Source organism: Miscanthus floridulus, chromosome 8 (assembly GCF_019320115.1).
Source record: "Miscanthus floridulus cultivar M001 chromosome 8, ASM1932011v1, whole genome shotgun sequence".
Classification (NCBI taxonomy): Eukaryota; Viridiplantae; Streptophyta; class Magnoliopsida; order Poales; family Poaceae; genus Miscanthus; species Miscanthus floridulus.
The window spans coordinates 81,003,264-81,030,222 of NC_089587.1; the positions used below are offsets into that span (position 1 = coordinate 81,003,264).

At 42.4% G+C, this 26,959-nt stretch overlaps 2 protein-coding genes and 1 pseudogene across 4 annotated transcripts; all 3 read left to right on the forward strand.

Moving 5' to 3' along the window:
• The first annotated feature begins 1,129 nt into the window (after positions 1 to 1,129).
• On the forward strand, positions 1,130 to 8,112 carry LOC136472742 (isoamylase SU1, chloroplastic). Of its 3 annotated transcripts, none has more exons than XM_066470451.1 (18): positions 1,130 to 1,667; positions 1,919 to 2,104; positions 2,220 to 2,312; positions 2,631 to 2,783; positions 3,057 to 3,133; positions 3,371 to 3,512; positions 3,603 to 3,710; positions 3,836 to 3,921; positions 4,193 to 4,264; positions 4,338 to 4,464; positions 4,715 to 4,801; positions 5,590 to 5,682; positions 6,145 to 6,303; positions 6,530 to 6,613; positions 7,028 to 7,108; positions 7,195 to 7,277; positions 7,409 to 7,541; positions 7,650 to 7,769. In XM_066470451.1, the coding sequence occupies exons 1-17, from the start codon at positions 1,311 to 1,313 to the stop codon at positions 7,536 to 7,538; spliced, it is 2,118 nt and encodes a 705-aa protein (XP_066326548.1). In that variant the 5' UTR covers positions 1,130 to 1,310; the 3' UTR covers positions 7,539 to 7,541; positions 7,650 to 7,769. The 3 variants fall into 3 exon arrangements, with proteins under 3 accessions (XP_066326548.1, XP_066326547.1, XP_066326546.1); XM_066470450.1 differs by having other exon boundaries at positions 1,136 to 1,667; positions 3,422 to 3,512; positions 7,409 to 7,526; positions 7,650 to 8,112; XM_066470449.1 differs by having other exon boundaries at positions 1,139 to 1,667; positions 7,409 to 7,526; positions 7,650 to 8,112.
• Positions 8,113 to 9,420: 1,308 nt separating this feature from the next.
• LOC136469477 (glycosyltransferase family protein 64 C3-like) lies at positions 9,421 to 17,261 on the forward strand (annotated as a pseudogene).
• A 5,221-nt stretch (positions 17,262 to 22,482) lies between these two features.
• Positions 22,483 to 23,958, forward strand: LOC136472743 (uncharacterized). Its single transcript, XM_066470453.1, has 2 exons — positions 22,483 to 23,756; positions 23,946 to 23,958. The coding sequence occupies exons 1-2, from the start codon at positions 22,483 to 22,485 to the stop codon at positions 23,956 to 23,958; spliced, it is 1,287 nt and encodes a 428-aa protein (XP_066326550.1).
• The last annotated feature ends 3,001 nt before the right edge of the window (positions 23,959 to 26,959 follow it).

Consider the following 26,959-nt stretch of genomic DNA (forward strand, 5'->3'; position numbering starts at 1 on the left):
ATAATTTTGATAATTTATGGATGAAATTATGCCTAAAATATAAGGTTCTCTTTTTGAATAGACAAAATTGAGTTGAAAATAAAAGTTAAATGCACTTTGATAGTTTATGGATGAAATTGATCCCAAAATGCAAAGTTTGAGGACTAAAACGATCATCTTCATAGTTGTAGTATGAAATTGATCCTAAAACTAAAGTTTGAGCACCTAAACGACCGTTTTAAAAATTTAGATATGAAATTGAGTCTCGAGTAATAGTCGAGGAACTAAAATAACTATTATCTAAAGCGTCAAATATACCTTGTCCGCCCAGCTCATGGCCCCACAAAAAACCCCATGTCCACGGGGCCCACCCCTCGCTACCGACACACACAGACACACCGAGTGAGAGGGCTCGTAGAACAGAGCTACCCAAATAAACAGACCGTCAGGATAGATCCAGAGCTAAAATGAAGTTTAGTGACTCCTACCTTGTACAGTTCGTTGCTCTTACACGTCATCTTCAACTTTCAACATCACATCCAACATGCCTTTTTTTGGTTACTTTACTGGACCATAACCAATAAAAGAAACTTGCGCGCCATAACAAAAATGCTAAAAGGGGCTTTGTTTTGTGTTAATTAACCCCTCTGCGATCCGGCTACACCATACAAACTAAACAAACTTGTGTTATTATCTCCACGTATTTATATATATAATAATACATATACCTCATTTTTTTAAGAAACGTCGCATTGGCTTCCTTTTATATATATATACTGTGAAAATAGAAAACGGTTATTTCTTCTCTTTTTGGACTATATAAGAGTATAAATGAAAATGAAAATGAAATAATGCCTGAAAAACACCAAATAGATCTTGTTTGCCAGTATGCGGCCCCACAAAAAAGCCCACGTCCGTGAGGCCCAGCCTCACGCTAACGACACGAGCCGAGTGGCCGGTGGCCGGACGCAGGCCTTGGCTTGAACTTATCAGCCGTACAGGTTTCAGCGAAATAATCAGCATCAGCATCGGCCTTTTTGTAGCCGAATGGGGCTTGCGGGCGCTTCCGCCTGTGAAAAAACGCACGCTCCGACTCCGATCCGAGGTTCTGGCCCCACTCTGTCAGGGACTCAGCGGGCGGCCGCCGCACGCGGCGCGCGTGACGAGGACGCCTCCCTACTCCTCACACCGTCGCGCACGGGAGCCGAGTCGAGCCCCCTCCCGCTCCGCCTTGCCTCGTCTCGTCACACTCCTCACTCACTCCCCCTCCCATTCCGACGCACTTGATCGGCCCAGCGAACTGGGTTCCCTCCCCTTCCTCCTCTCTCCGCATGGCGCAGCTCCCCTGCGTCTCGTCGCCGCGCCCGCTGCTCGCCATGCCCGCGGGCCGGTGGCGCGCCGGCGTGCGGGCGCGGCCCAATGCGGCGGGAGCGGGAGCAGGGCGGGGGCGACTCCGCGCCGCCGCGGCGCGGCCCGTGGCCACGGCGGTGCAGGCGGAGCAGGATGACGGCGAGGAGGAGGTGGTGGTGGAGGAGAGGTACGCGCTGGGCGGCGCGTGCAGGGTGCTCGCGGGAATGCCCGCGCCGCTGGGGGCCACCGCGCTCCACGGCGGGGTCAACTTCGCCGTCTACTCCAGCGGCGCCTCCGCCGCGTCGCTGTGCCTCTTCACCCCGGACGACCTCAAGGCGGTGAGCTTCCCCCACTCTCTGCTGAATGCAATTTCTGCAACGCGTGCTGCGATCCTTCTGTGTCGTTTTTTTTTCTTTTTGAATTTGAATGAAAGAAAAAAGCCTCCTGTGTCGGTTTCATAGCTTACTACTCCGATGCTGTACGCTAATTTGTTCGCGAATTTGTTTTTTTTATCGGGATTTGTTTTGGGTTCATAGCTTACTCCGATGATGAAATGAATTGAGCTCTGTGTATTGCTGGTATGATGCAGGATGCGGTGACTGAGGAGGTGCCCCTTGATCCCCTGCTCAACCGCACGGGAAACGTGTGGCACGTGTTTATCCATGGGGACCAGCTGCACGACATGCTCTACGGATACAGGTTCGATGGCGTGTTTGCCCCTGAGCGCGGCCAGTACTATGATGTGTCCAACGTCGTGGTGGATCCGTACGCCAAGGTGACGAGCTATTAGCTTTTACTTGGCTATGCGTGTGAGTGTGATACACTCAGAAATTGATTGCTGGGTTTTTGCTCATGTTTTAGTTTTTTCTTCTTCTTCTTGTTTTCTCTAGGCAGTGGTAAGCCGAGGTGAATATGGTGTGCCTGCGCCTGGTGATAATTGCTGGCCTCAAATGGCTGGTATGATCCCTCTTCCGTATAGTACGGTAAGCGAGAACCACTCTCACACTAGTTTCCTGTTTTCTTTCGTGCCTGTTTCCTTCTCTTCCAGTTTTATTTTCCCATGTTTGACCCAGTCATGATTAAACAATAAAAGCAATCAAAGCATATATTTGGTCATTGATGATTGTGAAAAGTCTGATGAACTGACTAGAAGCACTAGAACTGTCAAATGTAGGTTAGGATCATTGATTGTGTTACTTAGTTTCTTGTTGCAAGTTAAAATGAAGTGAAATTACCTTCACTTGTATTCTTGTTGTCTTCTTTTTTATTTCATTTCATATGGTAAGGGTTTGCATTTGCAGTTTAACTGGCAAGGCGACCTACCCCTGGGGTATCATCAGAAGGACCTTGTCATCTATGAAATGCATTTGCGTGGGTTCACAAAGCATGATTCAAGCAACACAAAACACCCAGGAACTTACATTGGTGCTGTGTCAAAGCTTGACCATCTAAAGGTACTGCTGTGAACAGACTAGTTATAAGCCTGAGAAAGTGTTTTGTTTAGAATTTGCATTTCTACCAAGTAATGCTGCTCTATGTCTATTAGTTCATAGGCATAAATACATATTTTACTTTGTGCTGTATATATTGCTGAATTGACTAAGCATCTATATTACATAACTGTTTTTGCTCAGTAAACTCGTCAGCTCAGTATTGGCCATTTTAGACTTTTTGGCATGTGTTTATGACTGAACTCTTTGTATGACCTGCATAAACTCCCTTTGCAGGAACTTGGAGTCAATTGTATAGAGTTAATGCCCTGCCATGAGTTCAACGAGCTAGAGTACTTCAGCTCCTCTTTCAAGTATGTGGACTTGGATTACAGTATATAGATGCCATTAGTTTTTTAGGACTCTGGAACTGATATCTTTTTGTTTCATTCAGCATGATCATATATGACCTTTTCAGTTCTATTTTCCATGCTATTTCCCCCATTTCCAGATTTGCTAGTGTGGTCTCTAATTTTGTGCCTTACTCTTATAGCATGATCACAACTGGCTTATACTGTGACATTGTTTCATATTGCTCATCCTTGTGCTAGGATGAACTTCTGGGGATATTCCACAATAAATTTTTTCTCACCAATGGCAAGATATTCATCAAGTGGCATAAGAGAATCTGGACGCGGTGCCATAAATGAATTTAAAACTTTTGTAAGGGAGGCCCACAAACGGGGAATTGAGGTAACCAGGCCGATTTAAGCTAATGGCTTAACTGAAATAACAGCTTCCTTATCTTATATCATTTTTGACATGAAGATATGTCACTGTTAGGTGATCATGGATGTTGTCTTCAATCATACAGCTGAAGGTAATGAGAAAGGCCCAATATTATCCTTTAGGGGGGTAGATAATAGTACATACTACATGCTTGCACCTAAGGTGAGATACGTTGTTCATCTTGCCATTCTTCTTTCCTAGTCCACAAAGTATAATTTTGTTATGTATTCCGTTTCATAGATTCACGTCTATATAACAAGCTATTTGAAGGGCATTTATTTGTGCAGGGAGAGTTCTATAATTATTCTGGTTGTGGAAATACCTTCAATTGTAACCATCCTGTAGTCCGTGAATTTATAGTGGATTGCTTGAGGTACAAATCTGTATATAACTTTTATTAAAATTGCTCCTAATTTCTTTATGCCGCTTGTCATTCTATTGGATGATGCAAGCTTTTGAGGGATAGATAGCAATGCTGATGCTTTGCTGCCTGAATATATAAGAATTTTGAATTTCTTGTATTCCAACAAAACAGAGAAACAAGTTATGTCTAATTGATATTTTGTCATTGACTATCGGTGTTTAGGCTATATATTTGTGAAGACAAATTGTTTATGCACTATTAACTGAGTTTGATATTGCAGATACTGGGTAACAGAAATGCATGTTGATGGTTTTCGTTTTGACCTTGCATCTATAATGACCAGAGGATGCAGGTAAAATGTTATTCTGATTTTCTCCGTATTTTGTCTTTTTAGACATTTCTTAAGCTAACCTTTCCTTTACCAGTCTATGGGATCCAGTTAACGTGTATGGAAGTCCAATGGAAGGTGACATGATTACAACAGGGACACCTCTTGTTGCCCCACCACTTGTTGACATGATTAGCAATGACCCAATTCTTGGAGATGTCAAGGTAGCTGTTATATTTGATACTTATGTTTTGTCACCTGCAATCACTGAAGATTCAAACCCATTTTATGGTTTGGATATGTGTACACATGCTATGTAGCTAATCACAGTTACCTTCTGCTTGATGCTTTTGGGTAATATATGAACGTGATTGGCTGTTAAATATGCAGAATAGTATATATAATAATCGACAGCCTCAACATATTATAGTTTCTTGGTTCTTGTTTTCACTACTTCCTCCATTACAATTATAGCTCATTGCTGAAGCATGGGATGCAGGAGGCCTCTATCAAGTAGGTAAATTTCCACACTGGAACGTTTGGTCAGAGTGGAATGGAAAGGTAAGAATTTTATACTTTCAGTGACTTGAAAGTCTCTTTGCTACTTGGTACTTGCTAAATAACAAATGGAGCCTTGTCAAATACTGAATGTAAGTTTCAACAGAGATATTTAAATAGAGGAGTGCTTCTATGCTACCCGTGAAATGTTGCAGGCATCTAATACTATTAAAGCCTAAAGTTAGTTTCTTCTAGAGGCAAATCAGTAATTTAGTCTGCTAATTGGGTACACCGATACAGTTTGGAATTATGGATAGAACCAGAATCTACGTTCAGGCCCAACTATCAAACAGACTCTGAGGGCTGTTTTGGGCAAGTTCCAGTTCCAGTTTTCAAGCTCCTGAAGAAGCTGGCTCCAATGAACCTGAGCCTCGGATACTTGGATCTCATAATTCTGTTTTTTACTCTAGAGAAGCTGGGTTCAGAAAGGTCAACACTTAGGACTTCAGAGCCCAACCATTTTTATGTGGGTTGAGCAGAGAATCCCAGCTAGACAGAAAACACAAACAACCCTACATTTGTTGGACTATAATCTATGATGAAAAGAATTTTAAAAGTATAAACACAAGAATGATTGCTGAGATATACATTTTGGGCAATAGCCTCACTGACAACATAAGGTAAGTGCATCTTTGGTCTTTATCTGAGCATGATGCTGATGAAGTTTTGATAATTAACATATGATCTTTTGCAACCTTCTTCAGCTAAACCGACATCTTCCAAATTTATTAGTTCTCTATAGTTGTTTCACCAAAGTACTGACTCGTTTAGTTGTTATGTTGTTTTCTCAGTATCGCGATACCGTGCGTCAGTTCATCAAGGGCACAGATGGATTTGCTGGTGCTTTTGCTGAATGCCTATGCGGAAGTCCACAGTTATACCAGGTATGTAGCATAAGTACCCATCAATGAGCATGGTGCTACATGTCCTGAACAGAAACTTTTGAAAGAACTAGGTGGTGATAGTGATACAGGTAAACAGAAATAACATAATATGACAATATAGTATATATTTCAACCTAGAAGTTTAACACAAGTTCCACATTCTATGTAGCAGTATAACCTTTAGGATCCAGTCTGCAAGTAATGGACCTTTGCAAGCCATTGAAAACTCCTACTATATTTGTATTTTCATGGATGAGAAGAAGCCACATGAATAAATACTATCTTCATGTATACTTCATGAAAACATTAATAATGAACTGCTGAATACTTTGCTTTGTTACTACAAGTTTCCTTTAATTTTCACCCTTCTTGGAAGCACTGCATGTATTGTATGCAATTAAGTGGCTTAGTGTTTGTCTACAGATATATTGGTATTGATAAGTGCATGCCTTTTATTATCAGGCAGGGGGGAGGAAGCCTTGGCACAGTGTCAACTTTGTATGTGCCCACGATGGATTTACACTGGCTGATTTGGTCACATACAATAACAAGTACAACTTGTCAAATGGTGAGGACAACAGAGATGGGGAGAATCATAATCTTAGCTGGAATTGTGGGGAGGTAATTCGAAATCTCATGCTTTTATCTCTTGTAGCTTGTTTATGTTAGTCAAATGTCTGTCAAATGACCTTGTGATGGTTTTCTAGTCATGAGTACCAAACTGGTTTCCCCTACCACAGGCTATATAGTTTGTACACGCGCATTTCCAGCTAAATTTATGTGGCAAGTATATACAGAATCATCTTTATAGTGTAGCGCACTTTACAGTTTCATTTGAACAATGCAGGAAGGAGAATTTGCAAGTTTGTCAGTCCGAAGATTAAGGAAGAGGCAAATGCGCAATTTCTTTGTTTGTCTTATGGTTTCTCAGGTAAGAATTAGTGTCTGATCTTTTAAGTTTTTTATGGGTTGTGCAGGTCCCTATTTGTTCAGGGTAGAACTCAAGATTGCATTTGCAGTCAGTGGTATGCTGGAATATGCATCATTGGTTCAGTCCTTGAGTTTAGTCACTTGATGAGGGTTAGTACTTACTAGGTTGTGTGAGGATCCGTGTTTTCCAAAAGATTATGCCATGCTGCATTGAATATCCAACTAGCTGTCTTTGTACATGGGAAACATAGTTATTTAAACAGAAATTACCGTAGACATCATTTATCTGACAAGGTTTCAGTTTTTCCCTGCATCCTAATATTGGGGTAAGGTTAAAGTGGAGCTGAAGTCACTTTATTTTTTTGTAGTGATTTGGTACTATCTTGTCAATTGTTTTCATTTTCTAAATTTTTAGGGAGTTCCAATGTTCTACATGGGCGATGAATATGGTCACACAAAGGGAGGGAACAACAATACATACTGCCATGACCACTATGTCAGTGCAATGCCATCATACATATTATTCTAATCAATTTCCTTGACATTCTTGTAATCTTCCAGCTTTTTATTTTTGTTGTGCAGGTCAGTTATTTCCGTTGGTATAAGAAGGAAGAACAATCCTCTGATTTGTACAGATTCTGCTGCCTCATGACCAAATTCCGCAAGTAAATACTCTTCCCACCAAATTTTTTCTGTGTGGAACCAATGATGGTTCCTCTGTTCACTAATGGGTGAGATCCTGTACAGTTTACATTGTTCGTATTGCCTATTTGTGTTCTTTTGATGTGCAATACAGGGAATGTGAATCCCTTGGCCTTGAGGACTTCCCGACTTCAGAACGGTTGCAATGGCACGGTCATCAGCCAGGGAAGCCTGACTGGTCGGAGGCAAGCCGATTCGTTGCCTTCACCATGGTACAGACATAACACGTACCACCTCGTCACCATAGTCATTACAAAAATCGTTTTTCTACCATTAAGTACATCAAAGGGACATCTAAAAAGTACTGACGATTTCTTATGTATCTGTTGCTGCAGAAGGATGAAACCAAAGGCGAGATCTACGTGGCCTTCAACACCAGCCACCTGCCGGTGGTCGTCGGGCTTCCAGAGCGCCCTGGGTTCCGATGGGAGCCGGTGGTGGACACAGGCAAGGAAGCACCGTATGACTTCCTCACCGACGGCCTACCAGACCGTGCTGTCACCGTCTACCAGTTCTCTCATTTCCTCAACTCCAATCTCTACCCTATGCTCAGCTACTCTTCTATCATCCTTGTATTGCGCCCTGATGTCTGAAAGAAGAGAATACAATAAAGAGTATACAGGAGTAGTAGTTCTCTAGGCTGTAGCATGCAATGGAAAATGTTGGGTTGCTCTGTTGTCTGTAGTTTACATGTGTATATATAGCAGCTGGTGGATGTCACTTCTCAGATATGTTGGTCGGACTCGAGAACTGATTCTCAACTGGAACCAACTGGTTCTCAGATATGTCAGTGCAATTACTAATACCCTAACTAAATGGGCAATCCGTACCCTTCCCAAATGCTACGGGTAGAGTAGGGGCACTTTATACCCAGTCCCAGTGCCCTAGCATGAAAACGGATGGAAAAACTCCTCTTCCATTTTAGTTTCTATATTTTTAGCGGAAATAGGATCAGGTTCGAAAAAATAGAATTGAAAATGGTCGAGGATATATGGAAATACAGGAACAGATAGGAACAGATAATACGGACGGAGGGCTGAAAAATTAAGTTAGAAAAAACATGATCAAATATTCTCCAGTATACATGAACAAAGTCACAAAATAATATACGCGTACGAAGTTATCGGTCCAATGTTCATTAGCATGCCATATGTTAACATGTTAATATGCATAATTGGTGATTAATAGATTTATGAACATAGCAATTTTTAGACATATCTCACAGATTGAAAACGGGTTGAAAAATGGAATAAATACGGATCAATTTCAGATGAAAACGGGACCCTTGGAAACAGGCGGAAAAAACTCTCTTCCATTTTTGTAAATACGGAAACAGGATCCACAAATATGGAAACGGCGAGACAAAAGTAGAAAATATAACGGGTCGGGACGGGATTTTTTCCATCCATTTTCATCCCACTGCCATCATTATACCAAATCCATCGGTCCAGTGGCCTTTTCAAAGTGGAGCTCCAAGATTGTTGCAAGAACTTCCTTCTCAGAAAATTCTTCAAAAATACTAGGTACTCCCAGATTGTGTTGTTGAATGTGAGGTTGTCCCAGTTCAAAGAATGATGAGTTCTTGGAGTCGGATCCCCAAATAAATTTGAGAAATGAACGTGGGCCTTTCCGGGTTGTGACAAGACTGTCCCATTCTTTGTCCCACGACTCTGAATAAAGTTTATCCTTTTCCTTACATTGGCTCTAGGTAGAGCATAACAGCTTGGAATATGCATTGGCTGCTATGATCATGGTTGTCTAGCTAGAACTTCATATCTTTTTAGCATAAGTTTGGCAAGAGTTTTGCTTACTAATAAAGAAGTACAGTTGGACGGAGCCCAATAGGAAAAGACGGAATAGTTATTTTGGCAAGCTAAACAGCAGCATCACCTCCGTCAAACACCTTTAACAAAAACAAGAGTAAAATGCACCAGCGGCCCTTAAGCTTGGCCGGCAGAGGGTGTGATATAAGTCCCCAAACTCCTAAAATGAATTGCACTGTTCGTTTCGCTGAAATTTAGTTGCTGATGATGCTTATGCTGATTTGTTGTGAGAGAAAAACACTATTTGTTCGTTGTGAGTACTGCTGAAGTAGTGCTGCAGAACATGGTGAACATCCAGATCCTCAAACTTGGCACACGGTACGTCACAGGTCCAAACTAGACCTGTTTGCTGATGTGGTGGTCCACGCTGACACCAACGATGCTAGACCAACCTCTAAACTTGGTAGAGTGTATCATCTAGGTCCCTAAACTTTCAAAATACACACTCACGTACATGAAGTAGGACCATGCTACATTGTAGGTCGAAATAGGTCTAGGCTAGACTTATTTGCTTACATGGAAGTCCACGCTGGCACCGTCTACTAGTGACCTCTATAATATATATATATATATATATATATATATATATATATATATATATATATATATATATATATATATATATATATATTCTTATCGATAGTTTTAATAGAACAAAATCATTATACATGTAAAGAATATGATTATATAACCCTTAGATAACGAGAACTTATAAAACAACATATATATAATAAATATTTTAATAACTAAACATATCAAAAATCAATAAAACAATAATAATATTTAAAAAAATCAGTAAAGTACTTAAAATAATATGATTAGCCATATTAAAACTAACCTTTCTATCATTATTAATAATATTATTATATAATGTTATTAGCCACATAGATGAGTTTTAAATAGTTTAAATGATGCATTTTTTGTTATATTAAAGTTGATATAAAATAATTTCACCAATATATGAATAATTAAAAATCCTATGTTATTTCCTGATACAACTAATGACGGATATTTGACATTTTTTGGAATATGAATGTGGAATCAGATATAGAAAAATTATAGAAAACAAATATGGATACATCCACTTAGTATCCACATTAAAATCAATTATGAATACGAATATCCATGTTGACACTAAAATGAATACAGATACTGGACTTGTGATGCAGCGTGGGCCTAGTTCATGTATATGGTTGTGCATTTTGAAAGTTTAGGGACTTAGATGACACACTCTGTCAAGTTTAAGGATTGATCTGGCATCGCTTGTTCCAACGTGGACCACCACATCAGTAACGGTTCTAGTGACGTACCATGTGCCAAGTTTAAGGACCTAGACGTGCATTTTAGGAGTTTGGGGACTTGACGACACCCTTCGACAAGTTTAGGGGCCGTTGGTGCATTTTACTCAAAACGAAACAACTTGCCTCCACCGACACATCGGCACAGGGCTTCGCTGACACCTTCGGTGTCTACACCAACATCACCTTCACCAAACACCTTTGCAGGAGGGTCCTCGTCAACATCTTCGACGAATCACAGCGACACGCTTCCACCAACATTTCGGCAAGAGGGGCTTCGCCAACATCTTTGGTGAACCACTATGACTCGCCTTCGACAACACTTCGGCAAGAGGGGCTTTGCCATCATCTTCGCCCATGACAATGACTCGAGAGCATTTGTCGACAACTTCGGCATCAACACCTACAATGACTCGCCTTCGTCGCCGAGCTCGAGGGGCTACATTAGCTCATTTGGCACCGAGCTCTACATCACCTTGGTCGACCACTTTGGCTCGAGGGGCTCACCGAAAACTTTGGCTTGAACATCTACTTCTGCTACTATGACTACTATGACTACATCGACTACACCAAGCATGACTAAGGATTCATTCATGAGCGCTAGCCAAGAGGGGCTAGGGGAGCACACCAGAGGACCGACCACTCTAGAGGGTGAAGTTTTTTGCCAGGCACTCGTGAGAGAAGATTTGGGGGCCTCACAACATCCTTTGGCCATGACTACATCGACTACTTCAACCATGAAAACTACATCCATTTCCGAAGGGAAGATGCGTCATCAAGCAAAGCTTCCATCGAGAAGGCCCAAAGACGAAGATCTGTGCGCCGAGATGGTCATAGAGGTGAAGACCTGCGCGTCGTGCGAAGCCGATGAAGCATGCCATAGAAGTGGCAAAAGGAGCCTAAGCCCAAAGATGAAGACATCAGAAAAATCAACATCAAGGCACTTGGAGCTAGAAGCCTTGGGAGTTAGCACATGTATATGCTAGAGTCATGCGCGTGCTCTTTTCTCCATAGCCTTTTTGTGATGGAGTTTTTTAGTGAGGCGTGCTCGAGTTGTATTTATGCCTCTTCTAGTATGAGCATCTATTAGGTCATGTTATATCGGCCATGACCTAATAGCTAAGAGGCTATGTTGGGAGGAACCCATATAGTATATGGGACAAGACTCCTTGGAGAGTCCCAATAGGTGCTAGTGTAGTGATATGTGAAATTCGCCCCCACCAAGGGGGCACTAGTATCTAACCATTATGTATATGTAGTGCCCAAGGGCATGAGGGCAAGGGACTCTCTCCCCTCACTCATTTGGTTGTCTCAAAACCCAAATGTGTCCCATCTCCACCACCAAGCTCTCTCCTATCTACTCTCCCCCCTAACTTGATCGGAACCCAAGTTCCAACAAGGAATTACAACATCCATTGCATACCTTGAAAAGAAAAGTGATTTAGAATACTGGACTTGTGAATTCAGCGTATCAGCAAAATATAACTGCAAGACAACATTACAAAATAGTGCATATAGATCAATAGGATTCTCAAACAGGATGCCACCACGAACATAATATTAGGCTAGCAAACTTTCAACAAATATGTAGTCGAGCATAAACTGTTCGACTTATCTTGGTTTTGTACACAACACACATACATATAAGAAGATTGTGACTGCACACGCGTCTCTTGATTTGTGTCGAACAGATTATGACTGAAATGATAATATGTTTTCATGGCGATATTCATAGGATAAACCATGGTTTAGATTCTAGGAATAATAAATTCATTGTCCCTAGGGTGAACATGGATGGACTACGCATGGACGACACATGGATGGACTACGCCGAACCACTTGGGATGAACCATGATTTTATCATCAGGCTGGACAAGAACTCATGACTTCTCAGGCTTGAACTCGACAGTGAGGAGGGGGAATTTAGAAAACAACACCAATAATTGGTGAATTCATAGAATACACTGAAGGCAATAAATACATTCATAAAACAACACTCTACCTCTATTTTTTTCATATACTTTGTGAATACCCCTGTGCTTCTGAAAGGCACACCCATCGTGTTGACACCAAATTGGGTCACACACACCAACAAGGGCTAGCACGCCATGGTCGCACACAACCTAGCTCACATCAAGAATCAAGAACATAGTAAATCAGCAGGACCGACTAGCAAGCGGTCAGGCCGATGCGATGCCCGTTCTTCGCCTGGTAGCCAGGAAGACCCATCGGGGAGGGACACAATGAGGTTGTACTAGGGTCCGCGAGGCCACCTAGAGAAACACCAAATCTCGTCGAGAGGCATGATAAACAACAAGGATAGAGAGAGCTAGGGTAAAAAGGGTAGTAGATGTGTCTTTTGGTGATTCAAAGTTGGAATACTCAATCAATCGTGCTCCTCTTGTTCATATAGAGGGGGTGGTCTTATTCAAGTAGAAAACAAGTTTCCCACGACTAATGTCAGGATTGGCTCCCTCTTTAAGTAAATTATCTAACTAAATAGTCTTTCATTGACTATCATTAGATAGATAATAAACTTAATTGGTCATCCTAGTACACCACATATATTGCACTATGTCCGATCTTCATCCAAGATTATACAAGTAGAAAGAATTATTACAACCTACATCAAGTTCAACATAACATTAAAAGAGTAGTTAGGTTATAACACATTGTTTCACACATAGTTCATTACACCATCAACCCTAGAGTACGAGTGACAGTCTTTCAAACACAATATAGTTTTTACGATAGAACTTATGAACGTGTCAACTTCATGAATTCTATGCAAACGAAGGCATCCTCTACCAATCTTGGTCTTTAGAGGACTTAGGGACATAGAAGAAACCATACACGAGAGCGGGAGTACCTGCAAGGTTAAAACATTAACAAGATGAGTACTCAATTGTACTCAATGGGACTTACCCAAATATAATAACAAGGACCATGCATTTGGCTCATTAGAAAGGGATGAAGTTAGTTTTGCATACAAGCATTTCATACATGAATAAAAGTGACCTTATCAACTAAGCAAGTGTAGCATGGTTAATGAGAATTCAAGCAATTAGCCATTGGAGCTTGATCTTCCATGAGTCCCCCATTGATCTCAAGTGTGAGCTCTGTCTTCCCCCTCACTCAATCATTCCATAGATCCCTCAAGTTTCCCTCTAATGGATATTCTATGGTTTTTGCAAGAAAATCTTGATTTTGCTCGAATCCATCTCTCTCACTTGGAGGCAAGAAGGAGCAAGGCAATAGCTTGACCTTGGTGGCCAAAGGGTCACCCAACTCCCAAAGTTAAGTTACCATGATTTAAGTTACCAACTCGTTTTTCTCAATGTTTAGCTCAATCTCTGATCACTAGTTTCATCTCCTAAATGGAAGCTCAAACTCTAGGTAGCACAACCCTAACACCTCACTCAAACACTCCTAGATGATCACTACACATGCCTAGGAAACATCACCCAAGAACCTAAACCTCCCCACCAAGAACACATGAACCACAAGGTTCTATCGATGTCCCCCACGGACTGACCGATAGATCACCGGATCGTTCGTAGGATCACTCAGAGACGATATTAAATAGATGCATGCACAGAATGTTCTAGTGAACCGCCGATGTTCCCGTGGACCATTTGGAGGAACACCAGACTGATCAAGAGAACATCGAGTCCTAGCCTAGAAAACACCCTCTTGGGGTTTGCATCCGCTGGTCGTCCGGTAAAATTGATGAATTTTAAATTTTATAAACCCTTGACCCCTAAACATAACCACCCTAGCACATGTTTACATACCACCTAGTACAAAAATAGTTCACCTCTCGATCCATCCAAATAGCTCTCCATCTTGAATCACAAGCTTATGCCTTTTATCGCTTAGTTTTGCCAATCTCTTCATCAATCTCAACTCCAACTCTCTTGATGTCTTCTTACAGGTTAATCTATGGTATGAGGTATGCATGTTAGTTGTCATGATCCTCCTTGATCACCGAGACATCATGATAGGTAGGCACCACTACTAATAAACCCTACTTTGGATATTCATGACAATCGTTCATAATGTGTTTGCATATCTTTTCAAAAGTGCTTAACTAACTAAATATGAACCCACTAAAGACAGATCAACTCACTGAAGTAAGGATGCATAGCCTTCTAAACCATTACTTGGTTTGGGATGTATAACATGCTTAGTTAGCTAGAACAGATAGAAGTTGAGTGTGAGCGGGAACTCACTCTCGCGCAGTAGATGCTTCACCGGGTTAACCAACTCTAAACCTATAATTGGGTTTAACTTGACTAGTCTATTTAATTTCCTTAATTAAGGACCAACCCTTAATTGGTTTCATTTATGAACTTGATGTGAGCTCAACTCAAACGAGGGGTAAGGTCACTACGAGTGTTGGATCTTGAGTGGCATAGCTCGTGGAGTAGCTAAGGACTGTCCTTAGGGATAGTGAGTTTGAGTAACCCCCTATAGACCACACGTCATGTATGGGAGCGGTAAGCTAAGTACTTAATGGCAACTTGACAATCATGTGGATTTGGCTCGGATTGTGGCACGGGGTAGCTCAAGGAGTACTTTGGCTTATTACCATACCGTTCATGGTTTAGAAAGCCACATTAAGGAAAGGTTGGAACCTCGGTGCAACCCTTACTCATGCATGGGTATGCCGGTTCATCCTTGGTCTCCATATGGGTACAGTTGTACACCTCTCTGGAGTTTTGTTCGAATGCCTGAAGTCTTCAGATGGAATATTTTGGTTGTTCTCTCTTCTAGACTAGACTCAGTGTAGTGGGAGTTAATAAACCGGTGTTTGAGATGAAATTTTACCACTTGCTACATGTACATCTTTAATAGTTATGAATTGACAAGTTAGATTAATACTCATGAGCATGTCATTTTCTTAACATACATACGCCATGCTTTTTTGCAAATTATAAATACCTATTAATGTTTCCCTTGCATCCATAAGATATATATTTTTGTTGGAATAAGCCCTCTCAGCACAGTCATACTCATGGTACCACCATTAACTGGCGAGTTAATGGGCATAATTAGTTAAACTTCACCATGTATTTGAAACCTATTTTATTTCATGTAATTATAATCATAATGTAAGGTTCTTCAATTAATTTTGTCATATGATTTCAAACCATGTGAATCTTGGTGATTGGTTCTTAAAGTGAATTTCTACAACTTGATCCTGCAAGTATAAATCACACGAGTGGAGGTTGTCGACAACAACACCATGGACCTCTACATGACCCAGAAGTTAGCACCACATTAGTCAGGAGGGAGACTCGAGGTGCTAGCTTGGTGGGAAGGGCCCAACCCTCGTGGTGGCTGCCTCTCATAGACAAGGTCTCTTAAAACCTGAAACCCCACACTCTCGGGAGGGACCTTGTTGGGGGCGAACGACGGCTATGGGATGCCCTAGCCAGCTTGACTGCTCTATAGGGCTTTGTCATCGTCAATCCACTGGCCATGCAGTAGCGACGAAGAACGAGAAGAAGTAGTAGAACAAAAAGAGAGGGCAAAAGGGAGATAAAAGATTGTTTTTGTCGATTGTGTGTTGGATTACCTCAATCAGCCATGACGGGCTTAGAACTTCTGACTTTTTCTAGTCCGATCTAGGAGAGTGCAAAATCGATCCAAATTCGTGGGAAACTTGATAATTTTGTCTCATGAGGGTTTCCTACCGGGATAACATCACCCACCTTTATCAGCCATGACCCTTTTTGTCGATTGTGTGTTGGATTACCTCAATCAGCCATGACCCTCCAATATATAGAGGTGGGTGATGTTATCCCGGTAGGAAACCCTCATGAGACATAATTACCAAGTTCCCCACGAATTTGGATCGATTTTGCACTCTCCTAGATCGTACTAGAAAAAGTCAGAATCCGACCTTGTGAAAGTTGGAACTTTCGGTAGGGGTCGGAACTTTCGATACGGTGATACCTTTCCGAGGGCCTAACTCCATCCGGTCTCTAAATATATTGAACATTCCATATATGTTTTTTGACCATCTCGATGAGAGGAACACAATGGTGGAGTCCATTCTATATTTTGGCAACTTCACAAAATGAACAAATTTGGTTGTCAACACTATCTCATGGTGATCCTCTCACCGGCTACTCAGAGCATCACCTCCCACTGCTCAGTGCCATCATGGGGCCTCCACCACACACCTGCTGGTCCTCGCGGTGGTTGTGCTCTAGTGCAAGCCCTCCATGCCGAATCGCCTCCTCATCCGTGGTGACAGGTTCCCACCCCACGTCGCTCTTCGCCGCACCACTCAACGTCCCTCAACTCGCGGTTCCTCCCGCAGCACTCCAACATTCGCACCGCCGTGATCGTCACGGTCGACGATAATGTGCTCCTTGACTCTGTGGCATTGTCCTTCGCCTTTACGACCTGGCATCAACATCAGTGATAGGCGGCGGGGCCTCTTGTCGTCTTCTTCCCGCGGTCGCACCACCTGAACCTGGCCCGTGGGAGGTGGCAGTACACGGCGACGTAGCCAGGGTGGTATTCCATGGCGCTGACCAAGCTCATGCTCCTCGGGTCTGACCTCCTTTACAGGTACTCATGCTAGCCAAAGCTAGCGGCCACGCGTGCCGTGGAGGACCGAGAGCGCAATTGTGAAGACATCCTCATGAACTTCTTCGCCGCCGAGGCGTCTGGTGCAGGGCCCATGCTCATGGAGGTTGGCGGCATCAGGGACTGGGACTTGTGGATATCTGTTGGCATGCGTAGTTCCCTGAGGAATCGGCACATATGTACTCCCTTCATTTCAAATTGTAAGTCATTTTGGATCTTATAGATAAATAGCTTTTGCTACGCTTCTAAATATATATTATGTCTAGATATATAATAAAAACTATGCATCTATAAAAGACAGAAGAACTTAAAATTTGAAATGGAGGTAGCAATAGGTTGAGGGTAAAAAAATTGGTACAAAATTTAGGCGTCATGGGTGCGGTAGAACTAATAGCTGTAACATCCCAGGTGTTAAGCTTGCATATTGCACTTGCATTACATGAGCATAAGCATCATCCATTCATAAGCATGAGCACATGTTAATGCATTCTTTTGTTATATGTTCTTCCATCAAATGCTTAAGTTTAGGCATTTGTATGCTTGATGATCATGTTGTTAATGCAAGTGAGTATTGTTTGTTCACCTAACCAACCTAGGCATACCCTGGATAAAAAATGAGTTAGATTTTATATTCATCTTTTAGGCTAAAAATGCTTTTATATGCCAGCTGCCTGGGAGCAACTTTTTTCAAGATGCTAGTTTAACCTGAGTTGATCTGTTGCTTAGAGTGCTTGCATGAGGTTTGACCTTAAATAAAAGTTGTAGTTTAGTTTGAGTAGAACTAACTTTGTTTTAGGGCCAAGACCTAGTTGAGCCTCTAACACAGCCAGCAAGAGCCCACAAATCTGAATCCAATGCTGTTTTCAGGGTCCAAAAATCGGCTAAGTCTGGAAAGTCTGAAAGTTCAGTTTTAGTTTCCAAGTAGCCATCTCTGGGAGTTTTTACATTGTAAACCAGCTCGATTTGGACCAAGCTCCTTTAATCAATGTTGTAGTACTCATGCATCTCTAATTCTCTATAGCATGGAGCAATTGGTTCTCTACAGCATGGAGCAATTGGTTGATCAATTCATTAACCGGTTAGAGAGTTAGAAGGGGGAGAAAATGGAGTTTTAGTCAGCTTTGTAACGGATTTGAAACGACTGAGGCAGTTCAGTGGCCGACCGGCCACTGCGTTTGGACGCCGTGTGGCGACCGTACGTCGCCAGCGCCCCCACCTCTGCCCGAGGCGACGCTAAGGGTCGCACGGACGCCTCTTCATACTCGCTCTCTCTATCGCCCATTCCCCCTCACCGAGCCAAGAAAGGCGACTTTCGCCATTGCCGTCGCCACCATCGTCGCCGGTCAAATCCACCGCCACCAAAGCACCACCGCACGATTTCTTCCACCCAAAGATCCACCATGGCGCCCTCTAGCTCCCCATCCTAGCTAAGCCCTCTGTGGTCACAAGGTAAGCCCAGGCGGGCCAAAATCGCCGCCGCCGCCGCGGATGCCATGGCCGCGAGCTCGAGCTCGCCGTGGCCATGCACGTCCCTTCCTTCTCTTCTCTTCTCTTCTTTCTTGCTTGTTTTAGCTTGGCCTTAGGTCACAGAAGGTTGAACTGAAGCCCATTAGCCAATTCCCTTGCCGTCCTCGCCGAAACGCCTCATGCCGTTGCCACGCTCTGGCCACTGGCCACTGGCCGCCATGCACGCGGGCACGCACCTCGCCACCACCCAACCGAGCTCAAGCCCAAACCCTAGGACGCCTCACGGGATCCCCGGAGCCACGCGTGTGCGCGCCGGCAGCCTTTCCGGCCGGAAGCGGCAAGCCCACTGCCGCTGCTCTGAAGCCCGGCCCCCGGAGCCGCCCTTTTTCGCCGCTGCCCTTGCTCGGAGCACCACCGGCCCAACCGGCTGCACCCACGAACGCGCGAGACCGAGAGGAGTCTAGTGGTGCCGGTCTCGCCGTCGGCGAGCTACTGGCCGGTCAAACCGGTGCCCTGTTTTGCGTGCATGACTTGTGGGGTCATGTTGACCATGGGCCTAGCAGTTAGCGCCTTTGGGTATACTGAGCCGGGTGCCTGTAACAGTGTTTAGGGTTTGGTTTTAGTTTTCGTTTTAATCTATTCCAGAAAATGTGATGAACTTGTAAAATCTATAACTTGAGCTAGGGAGGTCCAAAATTGGTGAAACAAATTTTTTTTTGTCTTGAAGTTCTCTACCTGATAGAACTATAAAACCTGCTGTTTGAAGATGTTTTATATGCTGTTTTGTTTATCCATGTTTAGTGCTACTTAATCTTGTAAAATGTGAAACTGGAGTTAGAAGTGTCTAAAAATCATGGTTCCAGTTTTGTTAGCTCACTCTTGACATGTTCAAGCTAAGAAAAATGATAAACGGGCAGTATGCATGCTTTTTTTGTGATGTTATGATTTAACTTGGGTCAATGCTTGTTTTCATGTAAAAGTGAGTATGGCTATTATATGTATCTTCTGTGTATGAAATAATTTTCATAGCTTCCTGGTGATATGTTGAATGCAAGAAAAATCTGAAATTTATTGTTTGACACTTTTCACTAGGGTAAACCTGTTTAAGTTGACATAAGCCTGTTTTGCTTGTTAATGTTGTAGAGGCTGTTTTACTTGCTCAAAAGTTGTGAAATGTATATAGTAGACTTTGATATGCATGACTAGGCTTCTGCAATGTTCTCAGCATTTACTGTGCACAGGAAGTAGTTCTCTGCTTCATCTTGCTAACTTAGTAAATCAATAAAGGCTTATAAATAATTTATTTGGGTGCAACCATATACTTTTTTAGCATGTTTGTGATGTATATAATCTGTTAGTATAGTTGGTTGCGCACAGATTTGATGTTTGGTATGCAGTTAGCTAATTATTGTTCTATAATTAGTATCTAGCTTTTCTTGAATTGTTTGCTTTATTTGAACTTGATGCTTGTTAAGTAGTTGCTTAAGCTAATTGAGATAAGTTGCTAGCTACATGTTTTAGACTTCTTACAGATAATGAATTTTGTATCTTAGAATTCCAGGATGTGGTGAGTGTTCCTCTTCTCTTCTAGAGAAGAGATGCACCTACTCAGTAAAATAAAGTTGATCTTGTAATCACCTCTTATAACCATGCTAAACATGTTTATGTAGTAGCTTGCTGCTATGATACCATGTTATGTCCAGCCATATGTTTGCATCATATCATACATACATGTCTCCTCCTATGCTATGCATTCCTATTATTTATCATGTGCATGTCCATACATCGCCGGAGGGAGTAACCTTGCTGGAGATCGAGACCGTGGGAGAGGAGATCCCACCAGAGGTGCACCAGGAGGTTCCTGAAGAAGGACAGGTCCAGGAGTTGCCTGAGTGCCCGGCGCATGCCCCAACCAACTACATCAAAGGCAAGCCCCGGAGCATATTAAGCCTCCCATGATTTATTAAAAATAACTTGAGTCTTTTTGTGTTTAATGCATTAAGTTATAGGAGTTGTTTGGAACCGTTGGTGCATATATCTTTCCTTGTATAGAAATATATCTTGTTACCCTTTTTAGGTCTAGGATCAAAATATATGCTTAGCCATGCTCAGATCGCTAGAAGTTGGGTGATTTTCTATCGCCTATGAGATATAGATGGATACCTGGTCATAGTTGGCTATATTTTCTATCGTGAAAATAACCATATGGTATTATATAAATGGAGGCCGGACGGGATTTTATAGGTTGATGGTAATTGGTTAACTTATGTTGATTCCGTCTGTGTTGGTTAAGGACCGTACCATTGTTGGAACTTCTGTCAAGATTGAACACCACCTTTCACTTAGTCGGTCGGATAAGTCGTTCCGACCGCGAAGCTGAGTAGCTCAATTCAGGCTGGGAGGTTGAGATGATGACGCGCACACCGGAGGGGAGGATGTATGTGCAGGGACATGGATGGACCTTGGGCAGACCGTTGTCTGAACATCCTGACTTCCGGTTGGTCCATGAGTGTGTGGCACAACTCAAACCCACTATGTATTCTGAATTGTACCAAAGGTGACCTAAGGCGACTAATAATCTGGTTTGTCTGAGTTTGTGTTATGGATTTTCTGCCCAGCTGGTTGCAACCGATTCGAATCGTCGTCTGTCCCGAATAATGAGATATTCGACTAGCTTCAGCATCATAGTAAGCTGATGAAAGATGATGGTTTGTTGTTCATGATAATAATTTTAATATGGTTACTAATGTGATGCTTCAGTCCTAAATAAACTTGATTGGCACAGGATAGATGCAAACTTAGCATAAATAGCTCTAATGAATTTGAGGTTAGAATAAATAAAAGTTGAGGACTCACTTAGTAAGCTTTTATGCAAAAATGTTGTCAAGCCAGCTACATTATAAAAAGGCTTGCATACTCCTTGGTGTCAATTTATTTTTGATTTATGATGAGTAAGTCTAGCTGAGTATATCATCGTACTTAGGGTTTATTCCCCCTTGTTGCAGATGGCGTGGTCTACCACGGGTACTGCAAGAATTGCTTCTCTCCTGCCGTGGATGAGGAGTGAGGCCACGTGCAATGCCTTCTTTAGTATCTTATTTATGTTGCTTTTGTTGGACTTATCATGGACTAGCATGCATTTGAACTATGTGTGTGTGGAATGTTTTAAAACTGTGTTGCTTCCACTACCGAATCCTCGTGTTGTAATAATTATATTTGAATTCCGTGTCAATTATTTGTGAACTTTATATGTAACATGTGATGTGTGTATGCTGAATCATGTACGATTTTGGTTGTATGCGGCTTGTATTTCGAGATCATTCGTGATACTCAATGGACTACCGGGTTTATATGTGCTCAAGTGTGAACGTGCGACTATCTCGGCAGTTGTCATCGCACTTGTGCTTTTATAAATTGGATGGTTCTGTAACAATAGTTATATTAATCGTATCAATATGAAAACGTCCGTTGCATATGGTTGAATGATTTTTGGTCATTATCTATTTTTGTAAACAACATTGATGAAGGATAAGACATAAGGAGTCGAGAATATATTAGATATTTCTTTTATTTTAAATTATAAGATATTTTAATTTTTTTTGGATATACACCTTTTATTATGTACTTAGATATTTATTATATATTATATATATAGAAAAGTTAAAACGTTTACAGTTTGGAATAGAGAATAATAAGTATTTATCAAATATTTTGTTCTTTTTTAGTAGTGTCGCCGCCTCCCAAACCCAAAGACCTGACCTTCACGTTCCCCTCCGGCCTTGCTTAGCGAAGCGTTGTCTGGACCTGCTGTGATTCACATCGCTGCCGTTGAACATGAGGATCACCGGCAGGTCGTCTTTGCCTGATGATTATCTAAAATTGTATTTTTTTTCCTTCGCCGAGTGTTAATCGATTCGCATCAATACTTCAATACTACTAGTTTGGATCTGAACCAGATTCGTATCTGGTGCACCGTCATGTCATCGTCGAGGTACCAGAGTCGGCCAAAGGTCTTGGCTGTGCGCTGCGGCAAGCGCCGAGCAGCCTTGTCTGCGTGCAGCAGCACGCGCCGGCGACGGAGGGTCACTGATTCCGACGCCGCCAACACTAGGGACGGGTCGTCCTCGTGGGCGTCCCTGCCCGAGGATCTGGTGGACCTGATCGCGTGGCGGGTGCTGGCGGTCGACTTGCGTGACTACGTCCGGCTCCGCGCCGTGTGCGCGCACTGGCGCTCCAGCACCGCCAGCCCGCGCGGCCGCGGCATCGTGGACCAGCGCTTCCACCCGCGGCGGTGGATGATGCTGCCCGAGGGCCACGGCCTCTACCCTGGCCACGACAAGCTGCGCGGGTTCGTCCGCTTCTTCAACCTCTCGACGGGCGCCTTCGTCCGCGTCCACCTCCCGCTCTTCAGGGACCACTGCGTCCTCGACTCCATCGACACCGCCGCCCGCCTCCTCAACCCCTTCACCGGCGACATCCTCGACTTCCCGCCTCTGGAGACCCTCCTACCGTACGAGTGCACGTTGCCGCACCGAAGCAAGCGGATCTATATCAGACATGTCAGTGCTACCTCCATGAACGTGAGTGCGGATGGAGTCGTCTCGCTCATGATCTTTGGGGGATGCGGTTGGTCCAAGATAGCCTTTGCTACCTCCAGGGAACAGCGATGGAGAGTTTCAAGCTATTTTGTGGATCAATACTGCAGTCCACTCTCGTTCCAAGGCAAGATATATGTGTTGAGGTGTACTGACAGTTACGCGAAACCAGATATCCTGGAGATCGGCCCCCCACACAGCTACTACAAAGGGATGGAGGAACCCTGGATGCCACCACCAAGGTCCATTGCCAAATGTCCACTTCCATATAGTTCAGACGAGACCGGGACTAATCACCACTATCTGGCAGAATGTGGCACAGAGTTGATGGTGGTCAGTATGAGTAACGTTTATAAGAAAGTTTTAGTTCACAGAGTAGCTGACCTTGTGCTGGGAAGAGCTGTCCCGGTGACACGCATTGGTGGCAATGCCCTCTTCATTGACAGGAGGAAGCTGTGGGTCGGTTCTAAGGCGTTTCCTAACATTGTGGATGACACCACTGTCTTTTACAATGGGTATAAACGTATTCTCGCTCAATATCACCTCAGAAGCGGCACAATATTGCCGGCGACAAATATACCTAACGCAGAAGATGTTGGGCCAAGTCCTTGTAGCATCATTAGCCATATGTACACATGTTGCTATCGCCAAAAATGGTCAGTATGGCCTGTGTTTCGTTTTCCATTCCATCATTGTCCTTGCTATTGCGCTCCATGGTAAGCTCATTATCGTCCCCGGAACATTTTGCGCTCCATGGTAAGCTCATTATCGTCCGCCCCCCCCCCCCCCCCCCCCCCCCCCCCCCCACCACCACCACACACACACACACACTTCTCTGCCTATAGGAACAAGGGATAAATAACGTTTCGGAGGGGAAACGACAGGTGGCGGGTGAAGAGAAAGTGGCGAATCGGGGTAAGTCTTGCCTCTGATGCAATGATCCTGTTCTAGAATGTGTGTTTGCTAGGATGTATATATTTATTTTGCAAGTTATTACATTGTTGATGAGTCAAACACACACTAACGTTGACATGTTGTTTCCAGAAGTTGTACAAGGATAGTTGTAGTATTGTTCATTAGAGATGCTATAGCTTGTCCAGCAGAGCAAACAAAATGGTCATACTGATTTCACATCTAGACCACTCCTTTTGTACTTTTTTGCATAATTAGAATCTTATTACAGTTTAGGTATCTCAAAACTTCATTGGTGCATACGCTTTGTACTATTATATTTGATCAGATTGTCTAACCACTGACTTGACGCATGCTTTTCTGCTTGTGTCATGCTAGGCTTAAGCAGCTTCCGTACCATGGTGGATTATTGGTGGATGGTGGTGGTGCCTGCTCTTGCTTCCTCTACAACTTTATCTAAATGTTAAATTGTTATTATGCCGGTGGTGTTCTGTATTTAGTTAGGTAACTCTTTCATACTCAAACAGATATTTTAGCAGTTGTAGTTGCCAACCTAGCAAGGTTAACCGAGAATGAAAATCAAGGTTTAGTGGCTTAGCAACTTGGCATGCTCATTACTATATTATGTTAAGAGTAAAGTGCACCGCCAGCCCTCGAACTTGTTTGGCTGTGTCATCCCAATCCCTAAACTCACAAATCGATCGTTCAAGTCCACAAACTTGTTCATCTGTGTCATCCCAGTCCCTAAAATCTCAAATCGCTCGTTTAGATCCTCAAACTTGTTCGGTTGTATCATCTAGGTCCCTAAACTTACAAATCACCCGTTTAGATCCTCAAACTTGTTCAGCTGTGTCATCACAGTCCCTAAATACTGTAAACTTGTAAATTCAATATATACTTATAGAACTATCTAAAAATTATAAATCTAATTTTGTTAGACTCCTGGTAACATGTACTTTAAATTAGAATAAAAGAAATCATTATGTACTTTCTATTTTTAACTCTACTTTCTATTTTTAACTCTACAGTTCAATAACTAAATAGGCACATACATTTTTAGGATTTATAAAAATATACGTGCCTATTTAGTCATTTAACTACAAAGTTAAAAAGAGAAAGTATATGGTGATTTCTCTTATTCCAATTTAATGTACATGTTAGTAGGAGTCTAACAAAATTAGATTTATAATTTTTGGATAGTTCTATAAATATATATTGAATTTACAAGTTTATAGTATTTACAATATTTTGGAACCGGGATGACACAACTGAACAAGTTTGAGGACCTAAACGGGTGAATTGCAAGTTTAGAGACCTAGATGATACAACCGAACAAGTTTGAAGACCTAAACGAGCGATTTGAGAGTTTAGGAACCAGGATGACATAGATGAACAAGTTTGAGGACCTAAACGGTCGATTTGCGAGTTTAGGGACCGGGATGACACAGCTGAACAAGTTTGAAGACCGCTAGTGGACTTTACTCTTACGTTAATGTGTAGTTGTGGTCTTGGCATGCTCATTGCTATATTATGTTAATGTATAGTTGTGCTCTTAAGATACCTTCGTGCTCCATCAGAGACACACGCTCTCTCTATCTATAGAGGGGTGTTTTAGTCGATTTTGAACCATCCCAATATTTTTTAGTCAATTTTTATATTTTTTTAGGGATAAACATGAGATTTCAAATCTAGGCTCCGGCTTTGATTTGAATCCATATATTTTATTCGAACTTACATATACATTTTATTCAAACCCATGGGTTATTGTAGTAAACCTGTGTGGTCTACTAACTGCTGAGTTGGGTTGAGTTGAAACATTAAAGTTGTGGAGTGAGATGGATTTGGTGAGAGAGTTAGGGTGTGTTTGGTGTGGCTTGGCTCCTTGTGCTCTGGTGCAAGAGCGCACGCGAAACGGATGCAGGAGCCCCACTAAACATGTCCTCAATTTGATATGGATTGAGTTGGGTAAATGGTGTGTTCAAATCTATTAACAGGGCTACTCTCGACCATGCCTTTGCTCTAAGCATGGCATGAGTACTACTGGCCTGCCTTAGGGTGTTCAGTAGCAAGGTTTTCATTTTCGGAAATTAAAATTTATCAGGGTCACAGATAAAGAGGATAAACAGGATATATCGAAAATATCAGATCAAATTCAAATAAAATTTAATTTGAATTTAAGTAAATTTAAACAAAATTTGTACGAAAAAGATAGATATTTTCTTATCGGCATCTACGGATAAAGAGGATATATTGAAAATATCGGGAGATTTTGGCCGATATTGGAAACCATGTTCAGTAGCACTAAAGTAGGTGCTGTGGCCGTAGCTTTTTACTGTTTTGCTTCTCAGTGATACACCGTGACAACCGCTGTTGCGGCTTAAATTCATCTCAAACAAACCGTTGTTGCCTCTGTAGCTGACTAGAGCAACATGCTATGGTCATTTAGGTTGCTGGAAGCTCACCCCTTTGCTGTTTCCCTTTAAAAAAGAGAAAAACAAGTACAAGGGATGCATGTGTAGTGGCCTTTGTTAGAACCAATCTATAAGAAGAGCAAGCACCTGTGTGAAATTAAATTGGTAGATGCACAAATGTTCTCCTGTGACTGTGAACATGATCAGAAGATAATAATTCTTCTTCAAACATGATCAGAAGGTAATACAGTATGTTCGGTTGGCCTTGGCTTGTCGTAAACGATCGTAAATTTCCAGCTAGAACAGTATTTTTCTTTCACACAAACTAGCCAGCGGTACTTCTTCACGAACCAATAACGATATGAACCAGCCAACCGAACAGGCTGATAATCCACAAAATCAGACTCGCTCGAAACAAACATGATCCACATCCCATAAGTGTGACCATGACGGACGAGATCACAATTCATTGCTCTCGGGGAATGTGACGCACTTGTACACCCTGCATCTTGCGCACAGGATGAAAGCCGCCTGCA

Coding starts and splice junctions, on each gene's coding strand:
- LOC136472742 (XM_066470449.1), top strand. CDS start 1,311: ATGGCGCAGCTCCCCTGCGTCTCGTCGCCGCGCCCGCTGCTCGCCATG. Junction 3,134..3,370: donor TACTTCAGCTCCTCTTTCAA/GTATGTGGACTT, acceptor TCCTTGTGCTAG/GATGAACTTCTGGGGATATT. Junction 4,265..4,337: donor ATAATGACCAGAGGATGCAG/GTAAAATGTTAT, acceptor TTCCTTTACCAG/TCTATGGGATCCAGTTAACG.
- LOC136472743 (XM_066470453.1), top strand. CDS start 22,483: ATGTCATCGTCGAGGTACCAGAGTCGGCCAAAGGTCTTGGCTGTGCGC.